Source organism: Vicugna pacos, chromosome 11, assembly GCF_048564905.1.
Source record: "Vicugna pacos chromosome 11, VicPac4, whole genome shotgun sequence".
Lineage (NCBI taxonomy): Eukaryota > Metazoa > Chordata > Mammalia > Artiodactyla > Camelidae > Vicugna > Vicugna pacos.
In genome coordinates this window covers 49,040,752-49,053,129 of record NC_132997.1, presented here as the reverse complement: position 1 = coordinate 49,053,129, position 12,378 = coordinate 49,040,752, and the positions used below count along the sequence as shown (strand labels likewise).

At 52.2% G+C, this 12,378-nt stretch overlaps 1 protein-coding gene across 15 annotated transcripts in view; it reads right to left on the bottom strand.

The window, feature by feature from the left end:
* Positions 1–12,378, bottom strand: part of CAMK2G (calcium/calmodulin dependent protein kinase II gamma) — a 53,036-nt gene that overhangs the window by 19,915 nt on the left and 20,743 nt on the right. For 7 of the 15 annotated variants that reach the window (XM_072971286.1, XM_072971289.1, XM_072971276.1 and 4 more), the window contains exons 5-13: positions 12,046–12,111; positions 9,733–9,805; positions 9,485–9,587; positions 8,973–9,056; positions 8,441–8,535; positions 7,692–7,814; positions 4,398–4,481; positions 4,139–4,181; positions 1,578–1,640 (exon numbers count right to left, since the gene is read on the bottom strand). In XM_072971286.1, coding sequence (XP_072827387.1) covers positions 1,578–1,640; positions 4,139–4,181; positions 4,398–4,481; positions 7,692–7,814; positions 8,441–8,535; positions 8,973–9,056; positions 9,485–9,587; positions 9,733–9,805; positions 12,046–12,111 — 734 coding nt within the window. The remainder of the gene's footprint in view (positions 1–1,577; positions 1,641–4,138; positions 4,182–4,397; positions 4,482–7,691; positions 7,815–8,440; positions 8,536–8,972; positions 9,057–9,484; positions 9,588–9,732; positions 9,806–12,045; positions 12,112–12,378) is intronic. The other 8 variants (XM_072971280.1, XM_072971277.1, XM_072971290.1 and 5 more) reach the window with 2 other exon arrangements.

Below are 12,378 nucleotides of genomic sequence, written 5' to 3'. Positions count from 1 at the left end.
ATCTCAGGCAGCTTCAGACCCTCAGGGTGGCACCCCAGGATCTCCTCTGCCATGGAAGAGGACTCAGCAGAAACAGGGACACTCTGCACTTAGGAGGAGAAACCACATTCAATACTGGAGCTGCCCGGGCCACTTGGAACTCTGCCTTCAAGAGCTTCCACCGAGGCCTGGAAGCAGAGTGCCAGGTGAAAGATGAAGGCTCCGCCCTAGAGGCCATGGAGATTCTCAGGATGGCCAAGCTGCAAGGATGCAAGACATCTCCTGAGTGTTCTCAAGAAACAAGAGTGTCACAGTTCACGGAGGAGACCAGACGTGAGGACAGACAGACACAGACACAGGGACCAGGACCACCTACAGGAGGGTTTTGCCAGGGGGTTGAAGCCTTGACTGGGCAGGTCCTCACTGCCACGCTTTCCTCAGTGTTTACTCTCTGGACCCACTGAGCAGAAAGGACTGGGCAGAACAACAAGGCCAGACTCTAGCCAGGCATAAAGTGATGCTCAAGGCTGATGAGCCCCCCCGTAGGAAGGCTGGTGATGCCTGCTGGACACAAAGGCCACAGGAAGGTAGCAGACAGTAGATGGGAGATTCCAGGGAGATGTAATCAGCCCAACTGTCTGATCCACCTAGACTTTGCTCTTTGCATCTTGGTTCAACTGTGAAAATAAGGGTCCTTCCATCACAAGAATTCTTTGCTCCAAAAATGGCCTTTGGTCCTATCTCGTTTATGCTGGGGTGATGTGAAACTTGTTTTGTTTACATGTTTACTACTATGTCTGACCACCTACTATATTAAGTGCTCTACACACATCCAAGTTCTCAACTCTGACTGTCCACTAGAATCACTAGGGGAGTTGAAAAAAAAAATGCTTATGCCTATCCCATGCCCTAGGGAATCTGATTTTGTTTGTCTGGGGTGGGGGGTCCCGGCATCAGGATTTTTTTTTTAAAAACAAGTTTTCTGGTACAGGCAGGGTTGAGAGCCTTTGACATATATGATGTTAATTGTCACCATGTTATTAGCGCCACTGGAGAGAGGAGGAATCCAAGGCTGGGAGAGCTAATGTGACTTCCTCAGGGTGTGGCAGGGCTAGGATCCAAGCCCAGGGACGGCTGTCTGCACAACTTCTGCACCCTATATAGCCTTTCAGAGGCCTACAAATGCCAGACTTCACACTCTTGAGGGGCGTGGCTTCCCGGCTTAGGGGGTGGGGTCCTCACTAGCGCTGAAGCCTAGTCCTGGCTGGGGCAGCTCCCGGCCACGCCCAGGCTGTCTCTAGGGCCTGCCTCACCGGCCAGCAGCAGTGTCTGGAGGAAAAGCCTCCTGCTGCCCAGCTCCACGCCCCTAGGCTATTGCCTCCTGAGAGTTGGCAAGCGCCCAGCATGCATGGCTGGTTAGGGGGCTCCGTAACACCAATGCGCTCGCAGATGCCAAGTTAGGTGGTCCGTCCGGCATGCCCATCTCAGCCCGCAAGCATGGGACTCGCCTCCCTGGTGAGCGGGCCCGGCATGCTGGCCCTCCTGGTGGGGTGGCAGGGAGCCGAGGCAGGCGGTCGGGGAGGACTCATGCCACGTACCTTGCCCGGCCAGGCCGGCGGCGCTCGCGGCAGGCGAGGCGGGGGCGGAGCTCTGCCTGCCAACTGAGGGGATACAGTCTCTCAGTGCACAGAGCTGCCGCAAAGCCACGGGGGCCCGTCAGCAGCGAGCATGCCCCAGCGCGAGGCGCAGGAACCCGCTGGCCGCCACGCACAGCGGGGTCCGGGCGGCGTGGCCAAGCCAGCCGAGCTGGGGGAGCGGAGGCGCCGGGGGCAGGCTGATGAGCAGGTGCGGCCAGCCCTGCAGCAGTCTGGGGACCTGAGAGGACCGCGAATCCCGCGGCTCCACCTGTCCCGCGACCACCTCACGTGAGGGTCTGCAGGTCAAAGCCTGACGTGGTGAGAGGCGGTGTCCTTCCTGATACAGCCCGGCCCTAGCTTAAGGCTGTGAGGAAACAGTCTCACTTGCAGCCCTTCCTCCCGAGGGGACCTAAAGGAGGACGTTTTCAGAGAGCCAGGAGCAGAGCGCAGCCTTTTCCTCCGGCTACATTCCAAACAGTAGAGACTGGCACTGCGGGCCCGAGGCGGGTCCATGGACGTGCGCAGCTAGCTCACTGATGCTCCACAGCCCCGGCTCCCCAGAGACACAGGGCACTTTCCCTCTTCAAGGTAGGCAGCCAGGAAAGGCTGTATTTCACAGTGTCCGAGGGTGAAGATGTCGAAGAAACGAGCCCCCGGGAAGAAAACAAAGGCTGCTAAAGCAATATATTCTAGAAGCCCTGATTTCACTGTCAGCCAATCTGCTAGCGTCCAGGGATAAGCTGAACCCTCTACTTGGGACCAACTCAGAAAATAGCCTAGCTTGTCCCTAAAGAAGCACACAAGTGCCCTTCCTTCTTGATTATACTTGTAGACACCTCTGTCTGCAGAAGCTCCTGGAGACACGCTCTGTCCTCACCTGTCCGAGAACCAGGGCAGAAGAGGTCACCCTAAAATGCTTGAAGCCTTTTTTTTTTTTTAATCTCCTGAGCCTGGGCAAAGTGAGAGCAAAGGCCAGACAAAGTCTGGGCAGCAAGGACAGGAGGCTCTTTAGGGATCAGTGCTTTGTCCTAAGAGAGAGACTGAGTTCTTGAAACCAGGACACCTTAAGAGGCTGATGCGCAGGCCCAAAGCCACAAGACGGGGCACATGCTATTGATTTCCTAGCAGCCTGTTTTCGCATCTCTTCCACCCGGAGACAGAACAGGTCACCAGTCTAGGGTCAGCACAGAACTGCCCTTGGCCATCCTCTAGAAAGGTTTCTTAAACCCAGAAACTAGAAGCTGCAAGTAACAAGAGGACCAGAAGCATGATGTGGGACTACATCTCCATCTCTGCTGGAGGCGGCCAGCTGTGCCCTCCTGTTCCCATTTCTGAGGTGGAGCCAGAACCCACAGCCATCCCCTCGTGGGTACCCACGACACAAGATCGAGCCCCAGCAAGGGTCATAGGGGATAGGCCTGGGGGGGTCACCCTCCCAGCACACTCTCCAGTCCTGACCCTCCAGGGCCCAGTGGCTCTCACTCCGCTAGAGCTCATGAAGCCCCAGGTCTTCCTGCCCATCAGCATCCCCAGAGCCAGGGCTGTAGGTTACCGGGAACCAGCACAGCCGAGCCTGGGAACTCAACTCAAGGGAGCAACCTCTGCCCAGAGGAGCTACCCACCTGAGCCCCCACACAACCCCCACTCCATGGCAATGCAGAAGGAAAGCAAGGGAGGGGGTCTGGTTATGAGAATGAGAGAGGGGGTCTTCAAAACAGTGGCGCTGGGGAATAGGGGGAAGGAAGACCACGGGAAAAGGAAAGCCAGCAAGAGACCTTTCTGTCTTCAGTTAAGTCCTGTCATTAATCTTTTCACCACAGAAAAGCCACTGTGCTTCCCAGTTGAGGGCAAACAATGACAAGGGTGGGGGTTAGGGGGGGACGTGGAGTGTCTTGCATCTTAAAAAGAAATGTCAAGTGTGATTTACACATTATTGGGTCCCAGCTCTCCCAATTCCTCATGCAAATTTAAGCAAGTTCCTTTCCTCCATCCTCCTGGTCTCTATTTCTTCACTGTTACAGCTGGTATCACAGAGAATATTTTAAGCACAGTTGCTGTAAGGGTTTAAATATCTGGAATAATTTCTATTAGTCACCTCTACTTGGACACAACAAATTAGAGACCGTCCCAGGCAGCAAATTAATGGTGATGACTTGGAAGGTTCACTACATCTCTTTCTCTTCCCCAGCACATCCTCCTGTGCCCTAGAGACTGGCTAAAATCTCAAGTGCTGAGAGTCTTCAGAGAACTAAGTAAGAATCCCGTGGACAAGGTAAATGGGAGGCGGGGCAGGCTACTCCTTAGGAGGGTCTAAGGAACAGAGTTCACAAACACAAGCCCAAGTAAAGCCCTCCAGAATTTCATGTTACAAGACTCAGCTGCAGCAGCCTCTCCAAACAGGATCCTTATCATCTTGGTCAAGGTGTTGCCCGAGACACCCGGCACCAGGATGGTGTGGTACGGCAACAGCTTGTTCTGACCCACTCACCTCGTAGAATTAAAGTGCACAGCTGAAAACATACCTGAAAAGTTCCTGGAGACAAGCATGGTCGTGAGGATGGCACCCTGGGAAAAGAAGAGAGTCCCATGAATCCCACCAGGCTCCAGAAAAGCAGTGTTCTCAGACAGAAGGCAGCTGCTGGCTACAGCCCGAAGACACCAGGGCTCTGGGGCCCCCAACCTCAGTGTCCAGAGGAGGCTTCCTTCTGTGATGGGGCAGAGGCCACACTGTCAAACAGTATTTCAGGACCCTGGCAGCCAAGATGGGAAGGCCAGACTCACCTTCAGTTTCCTCCGGGCATTGAACTTGCGCAAGCACTCCACAGTCTCTTGACGATGCATCATAGACGCCACCGTGGATCGTTGCTGGAAGTCAAAGAGACAGGACTGTGAGCCCCCTGCCGGACCCTCTGCCCCTCACTATCGCCCCAGCACAGTGGCCACATGCTCAGCCAAGCCACAGCTGCTCCAAGATAAAATGAAGTCATAGATGTGAAAACACTTATACAATAAAAGCACTACCCCAAACTCCAAGTTATGTAATGACAATAATCTGAACATGAAAACACCACTGGTAATTGATACTCAATCAGGGTGCCTGAGAGAGCATGCTAATCTTCCTGGGGAGACGGAGGCTATAGGAAGGGAGAGCATCCTGTGCGCTGTGATCCTCACGCAGTTACCCCTCCAACAACTGTTTAGTGAGCACCAACTGCGTTCCAGATTCTGAGCAGTAAGAGAACAGGCAGGGTTCCTGCTCTACCTACAGCGAACTTTCATTCCTTCTAAGAGCTCCTCTCACCAACCCCCTACAACAAGGTCCTACATGAAGCTGTGATCTGAGAAGCTAAGGATCCTTGCCTTGAAGCATCAATTCCTTTCATCACTTTGGATGGGAATTTTCTTCAGTGTATTACTGCTAACTTCCCTCCTCCTTAAACAGAGTCCACCGGACATGATACACATTTCCCTAATGACTCAGGGTCAGCAATTCAAGCATCAGTTACGACATAATATAATACAGAGATTTCCTCAGGGGCTGCTGAGATACACAGGACACTGGAGGGTGGGGCCCACAAAAATGACCCCCAGAACATCAAATGTCCCCAATTCTTGAGACCCCATTTTAAGCTGTTCACCCCCTCACTCTGCTGTTGCCCGCCAGCCAGACTGCTAGAAAAAGAAATCCTACCACATGCAGCCTGGCGCCCACGCCCCACAGGGCCACCCTGCAACCCTGCCCCTCTTTCCTAGCCATTTCCTTTCTTCGTTTTCAAAGCAACTCTCCCAATCTTGTCTGCCTTTCCCAACTCTTGTATTTCACCTCCCCCTCCAAAGTATAAACTTCTCCACAAAGAGAAGTAACAGATTCTCAAGCAAGATTCCTTCAACTTCAGCCCCACAAGCTGATTTTCACCCCCACAAGCTGATTTTCACCCCCACCACTACCGCAACCTGACGGTCTCAGAAGCAGCATCTCTCATGTGCTGACCTTCTGACCTGGGCTCGGAAGCCCCTCTCTCTTTTTGCTACTCAAACACTGGCTCCTCAATTAGCCAATATTTTTAACTCCTGGACTATATTCTTCTCTGTTGTCTATACATTACAGTCAAGCCCCTCTGTAAACAAAATCTTCAACAAAATTTACTCATCTGTCTCATCCATCTTCTCTAAGGAGTGCCATGTCTTTCTCCCTTCACCTCCATTCATTCCTCACCTCAGTGAAACCAGGCTTTGGTCTCTCTCCTTCCACTCCCTCTATCAGTGAAATAAGAAAACAATGGCTTCTAACTGGTCAGAGCCATTGGGCTCTTACCCATCGTTATCACGGACTCTCTGAAGCATCTGATTACTGGTGCTCCCTTACTGAGACCTCCTGTTTCTTAGGATCTCCTGATCCTGCTTCTACCATGGAAGTTCTGAATCTCAGTCCCCTCTGCTGCTCCTCTGCTACTAAGTGCTGGTGGCCACCTCTTCTCTCACAGCAGCCCCCAGTAAGAACTCGATCAGCACAGAAACAACCTCATTTCTACAGCCGCAACACCACCTACACAGAAATGACTACAACCTATTTCCAGTTCTAAACCTCTTTTCCATATTTCGAACTACCCACTGGCTGTCTCCAGCAGGAGGTCCTCAGATATCACACTTAACGTGTCTGAAACTAAAATCTTTTCTCACCATCTGGCTCCCCCTCTGGGTCAGTGAATGGTACAACCCTCCACCCAGCTACCAACTCAAAACTCCGTAGATCCCTCCCTCTCCTTCACTCCCCAAGTCCAGCAGGTCACTAAACCCTTTTTAACCTATCTCCTAAATCTCTCTCAAATTTGCCCACTCCCTGCCACACCGCCCACTCTCCTATCAGTACCCTTACTGAGACCTCACCTGGAATTACTCAGTCATGACCCTTCCTGAGCTTTCTGCCCCTACCTCTTTCCTCTTCAATTTCATTCTCTACACAGCTTTCAAAGTGATTTTTCTTAATTGCATATTTCATTCTCTCTTTAAAATTCTTAAATGGTTTCCTATGCTTTCAGAATAAAATCCAAACTCCTTATGCAGAAACTTGCATATAATGGAATCATTTGGGCTTCATTCTCTTGTATTCCTGTAGTCCTATCTTCATCTACAACCAAACTACTTAATGCTGGCCCATGCTAGCCTCTGTCTGCAGGCTATCACCCTGGGGAACTCCCTCCCAGTCATCTGCCAAGAACCAGGGCAGAGCTCACCTCCTCCATGCAGCCTTCTGTAATCCCACTGCCCACAGGAGACAGCAAGAGATACTACACACTCATTAGGTCCTTTTACGTACTTGTCACATTGCAGAATGGCTGCCTGTTTCAGTGCCTGTCTCCCCAGATACTCTGAGATCTCTGAGGGAAGGGCCTGTGCCTCATTCACCTTTGTATCTCCTGCACCCACACAGGGACTGGCACCAAAGAGGCAATCAGTAAACATGAGAAAGAACAAATAAACAAATGCATCATGGTTGTCAGGAGGCCTAACTGTAACAGACCATCTTATCTGAAAAAAGGTATTTCAGCTGTTAGAACTGCACATGAAAACAGAGTATGTCGACCCCTATTGACAGCCTAAGGGGCTCTTCTAGGGGGAGCTTTATGGCTGAACTTCAGGGGGCTCTTTTCCCCTGCTCAGAGGCCCCTTTTGTTCATTTGTTGGGTGTTGGTCACATTCCCAGTAGAGCTGAAGTCTGAATATGTCCTAAGCCTGACAATTCACTGTGGGTTCTGCCAGCTGCTTTCTATCATCAGCTTGAGTCTGCAAGGGTCAACCCAAGCCCTCATTCAAGATCCAAACTACGTCACACCTGACAAGTGAGGGAGGGAGCAATAATAGGGAGAGGTCTGTTAGCTCCATTTGCCTCCCCAACTCCTTCCTGGTGAAGTTTGCTGCCCCTGGGCCCCATCCAGACCCCTTCCCTCTCTGCTAGGTCCTGGCTCAGGGCCCAAAATGATTATTCTCCACTCATAAGAAGAGGGTAAGGAGGGTGCTACGGGTATATCGAGAGCTGACATCCCTGATATCCTTGATCGCGGGCAAGACACTTACGCAGACCCATGGGTGCTTCAGAGCCTGGTCAGCTGTGATACGCTTTGCGGGGTTTATGGTCAGCATCTGGTTGATCAAGTTCTTGGCTTCAGGCGTCACCGTGTCCCACTCTGGTGATGGGAACTAAGGAGTGGGAACAGGGGAAGAAAGGATGTGAAGTTTGTGAAACTCACACCCTGAAAGGTAGGCTGTCTTCATCCCATCTCCTATAATTGGGATACCTGTGCTACCTAAAGCTCTCCAGCAGGGAGTGAGGAAGCCCCTGGATATTCTGTGTCAACTTAAAGACTGGGAAAGAAAAACAGAACAATCACGGTTAAAATGCCAGAACATCAGATCAGGGGACTCCTACTAGGAGGGGACTCTGACTGGGAGGGGACTCCGACATCTTCTGATTCAACTCCATCTCTCTCCTGGGGTGAAACAGTGGCTCAACGCTGTGCCCAAGGCCCCACTGTAGTGGAGGGAGCTGCGGGACTTCTCGTCCCCATGCTATGCAGCACACCACACGGCCACGCCATTCTTCGCAAATAACAGACCAAAAGGCTTCACTGGACTCTGTGATTTTACAGCTCCAAATATGGCTGTGCAAAAAAGCTGCTTCTTGGGACAGGTGGTGGCAAGAATTGAGACCTATATGCCCATCCCTGGGTCCCCAGAGTCCCCTGACATTCCGCATACTTGTAACACACTAAACATGTCCCTTCCCTTGGACAGAGCCTGAGGGGCAGAAGCAAACCAGTCCTTACATCATAGGCTCCAGCCTTGATCTGCTGATACAGCTTGTGCTGATCCTCATCCCAGAAGGGAGGGTAGCCAACCAGGAGGATATACAGGATGACCCCTACAAGACAGGACACAGGTCACTGTAATCAGTCACCTGCTTTGCTGTGGAACCAAGAAAGGCCACACAGGGCTCAGAGCCACTCAGAAAGTCAAGGGCCACACCAGGGGTAGAAGTGGGTGCCAGCCAATAATGCTGTGCTACCAGCCCCTCCTGCTCTGCTTCACTCCCCGTGTCACTAAGCCACGTCAGGGATTTCTTTATGCACAACCCACCCTCCAAGGCATGGGCAAATCCTTCTTCAAGAAGGATGCAACATCACCTAGGAAGTATGTGGTTGGGGGAGGAGAGTGTGATGGAACAGCCATCCCAGAGGCCCTAGAGCAAACACCGTGATTTCACATACACCAGACACCTGTGGGACCCGCAAGGACTAGCAATGCCTCTTTCTTGCCATCGCTGGAAGTCAAAGAGCTGAGCGTGTGGAATGGGCTTACCGCAGGCCCAGATATCCACAGGTTTTCCATAGGGATCTTTCCTCAAGACCTCAGGGGACAAGTAACCTGGGGTGCCAGCAAAACCTGTAGCAGAAGAGAGAGCGGAGGCACACTGAACCCACTTTCTCTCTCATTAAATCCACAGCAGCAACTTCCCCCAAGTCCCTCCTCACTCCTGTCGCTTTTGCAACATAAGCTCTCAGCACACGGGCAGCAAGAGATGACAGGCTGGGCTTCTTGGAGTGCCTGGAATCTAAATCAGAGGGCAAGTCTGTGTGTCTACCAGGAACTCCTCCTCCCCAGAGGCAGTAAGAACGCAGTGCTGACAGCAGCGAGACTCACTGTACTGAGTCACGGAGGGCCAGTGGGGGGGCTCTGCACCCTCCCCTCCGCCAGTTTCGGAGGAGGCCAGGACCATTAAGGGTCTGGCTTGTAGTTCTGAAAGAGGAAGGCAGATCAGGAAGAGGAGGAAGGGCGGGGGCCGCATTCCAGGAAGACAGGGTCACTCTTACCAAACCAAGCCTGCTGCTCTCCCTGTACTTCGATGGCTAGGCCAAAGTCAGCCAGCTTGACGGCGGCACCCTTGCATTTACTCGCCAGCAGCAGGTTCTCAGGCTGTATAAGGAAAAGAGACAACCTTGTGAGGCACCCACCCCGCTGCCCAGAGGGAGCCTCGTTTGGGCCCTCGCAGTACTATCACCAGGCACCAGGTGGCGCCAATGCTTCACAAGCGAGAGGCAAAGGGGCATCTGGGTAGTACCTTCAGGTCCCGGTGGACGATGTCATGCTGGTGGATGTGGTTAACACTCTCCAGAATCTGATGTATACAGTGGCTGCAAAAGCAGAAGGAGAAGAAAGATCACTGCAGGGTTCAATCATCTATGACCACATGCCGTGGACTAAAGCACTTAACTCTGGGTCACAGATTTACAGAGAATCACTGAATGACCAAGCTAGAACCCTGGACTTTGGACATCATCTGTTCAACTTATTTTACAGAAGAGGAAACTGAGACCCAAGCAGATTGAGTGGTATGTCCAGGGTCTCCCACTAGATAATAGCAAAGGACAAACTAGAAGAGGGTCCACTATGCCTCTTTGGACTGTGAAGGCCCAACATAACCAGTTTGTTTCCAAGAAACTGCGGGATACCCCAGACTCCTGAGAAAGAGAGGCATCCAACCCCTTCCTTCTTTCTCTTTCCCCCACAGTAAGTCTGTTCTTGGAGAAGATGCTTGTGGTGGCAACCTAGGAAGAACAGTTCAACTAAGTCTAAGTTGTTTTGGGGGTGTGTACACTCATTCACTTATTTACACATGTATAGAGCACCTATAGGCACTGTGCTTGGCACCACACAAGCTGTAAAGACGACCCTGCCTGCCCTGTTTATCATCGAGTACACAGGTACCATCAGGAAACAGTATATTTAAGAGGGTTCCAAACAGGCACCTGAGGAGCATTTCTGACAATGATTCTGCAAAGAAGACGACAAACTAACCTAGAGTCACATTCAGCTGCTGATTCTTGAATCAGGCTGTCCACCTTCCAAACCATCCTGCCACACCTGCAGTCAGACTCCTGGCGGGGTGTGCTGGTAGTCTAGAGCACTGATGAAAACTGAGGGATGATTGTGGCCCCCAGGGGACATCTGGCAGTGCCTGGAGACATCGCTGGTTGTCACAACTGAGGGGGAAGGTGCCTCTGGCATCTAGCAGGTAGAGGCCAGGGATGCTTCTAAACCTACAATGCACAGGAGGGGCCCTCACAACAAAAGGTTATCCGGCCCCACATGCCAGCAATGCTGAGGCTGAGGAAGCCGGGCCTAGAGAATGGAGCAGGTACTGTCAAGTGTGTGGAGTGGGTGCTAGGCTGGTGACCTGGACCTATTATTCCTTCCTCTAAAATCTGCTGCTGGGGCTTCCATCAGAGCCAAGGGGTCTTGCTGGGCTCTTGGAGACTGAGGCTCAGGCCTCCCTAAAGGACACAGTCCAAGAGTAGGCTAAAGAGACTTTAAGACTGAGCTGAAGAGGCGAGTCTCCACAGAAATGTATAATTAGAACAGAGCCAAGCTAGCAGGGAGAGCCTTCTGGCCAAAAATGGCAAAAGTGCGAACTGTCCCAGCAGAGCCAGGCCAAGCCCACTGGTACAGTCACCCGCCCCAGCTCTCCCTCCTCCCCGCCAGGCTCCCTGAGCTATCACCGCCTCCTCCCGCCCCAGAGCCTGGTCCTCCCCTGCTGGCACTGGAATTCATCTCCCACTTGAGAATTTATCCTGAGGCTGAAGCATCTGAAGTTGATCAGCAAACACTGGCCTCTCAAGGTTGAGAAATCTGTGAGGAAGCGGTGCTCCCCCCGCCCAGAGGAGAGGCAGCCAGTGCTGCCACATATGCCTGAGAATCTGTAGGCAGGACGATCAAAATCAGGGTGTAAGGACATTACCCTCAGAGAAAACCCGGGGCCGGGGGAGGAGCCGAGGCAGGAAAGGCAGGCCAAACAAGCGCCCAAGAGCTGTGGTGCGGGAGGAATTCTGCTGTGTCACACGGAGGAGCTGCCAGGGCTTCCTGGAGGGCTGAGGGCTGGGGGCTGAGGGGTGTGGCCAGGGAATGGTTCTCCAGCCTGAGGGGCGCCCCATGGGGGCTGGTCATGATGGTCAAGAGACAAGGTGACACAGGCTGAAATCTCCCAAAAAGTTTCCTGGTTGGATCATGACGTTTATACTCGCTCGGCACACAAACCATGTTTTCTCCATCTCTGGATCACACCTTGTACGCAGTAGGATTTGTCAAAGAAAAGCTGGGATAGGGCGGGACCTGGGTATGCCTGTGAGTACACAGTGGTGCAAGGAAAAGGTATTTCTGGTGTGACAGGGTAAAGGAGATCTGTAAGAGCTTTGCAGAAAAACTGATCTGGGAGTGTTGAATTTTTAACTCCTGATATCGCCCACAGGATGTAGCTCTAGAGAATTCTGTCCAGATGAGAGCTCTTCTGATCTTCCCCAAAAACTATTCAACCAGGCAGAATTCCTGGCCCCCTGAAGTAGTCAAGACGCACACTTACACAGGGCCCTCATCTCACCTGGCATCAGCTTCACTGTAGTACTCTCTGGCCACAATGTCTTCGAACAGCTCCCCACCGGTAACCCTGCAACCAACAGACAGAGGGAGTCAGAGGAGGCAGGTCAGTTGGCCAACCCCAGCATTTAACAGGTAACAGGTCACACACTGTAGGACAACTTTTACAGAAGAGTCAACTCTACGTGCATTTCATCTGAGAGCCCAGAGCACACGCAATCCTTCAATGACACGGGGCTTCTCCCTGGGATAGCGCGGGCCCGCCCTCCCTCCCTCCTGCACATTTGTTTCTATAACCTATAGATTAGCTAATACTCTGGTAAAGATGAACATACAG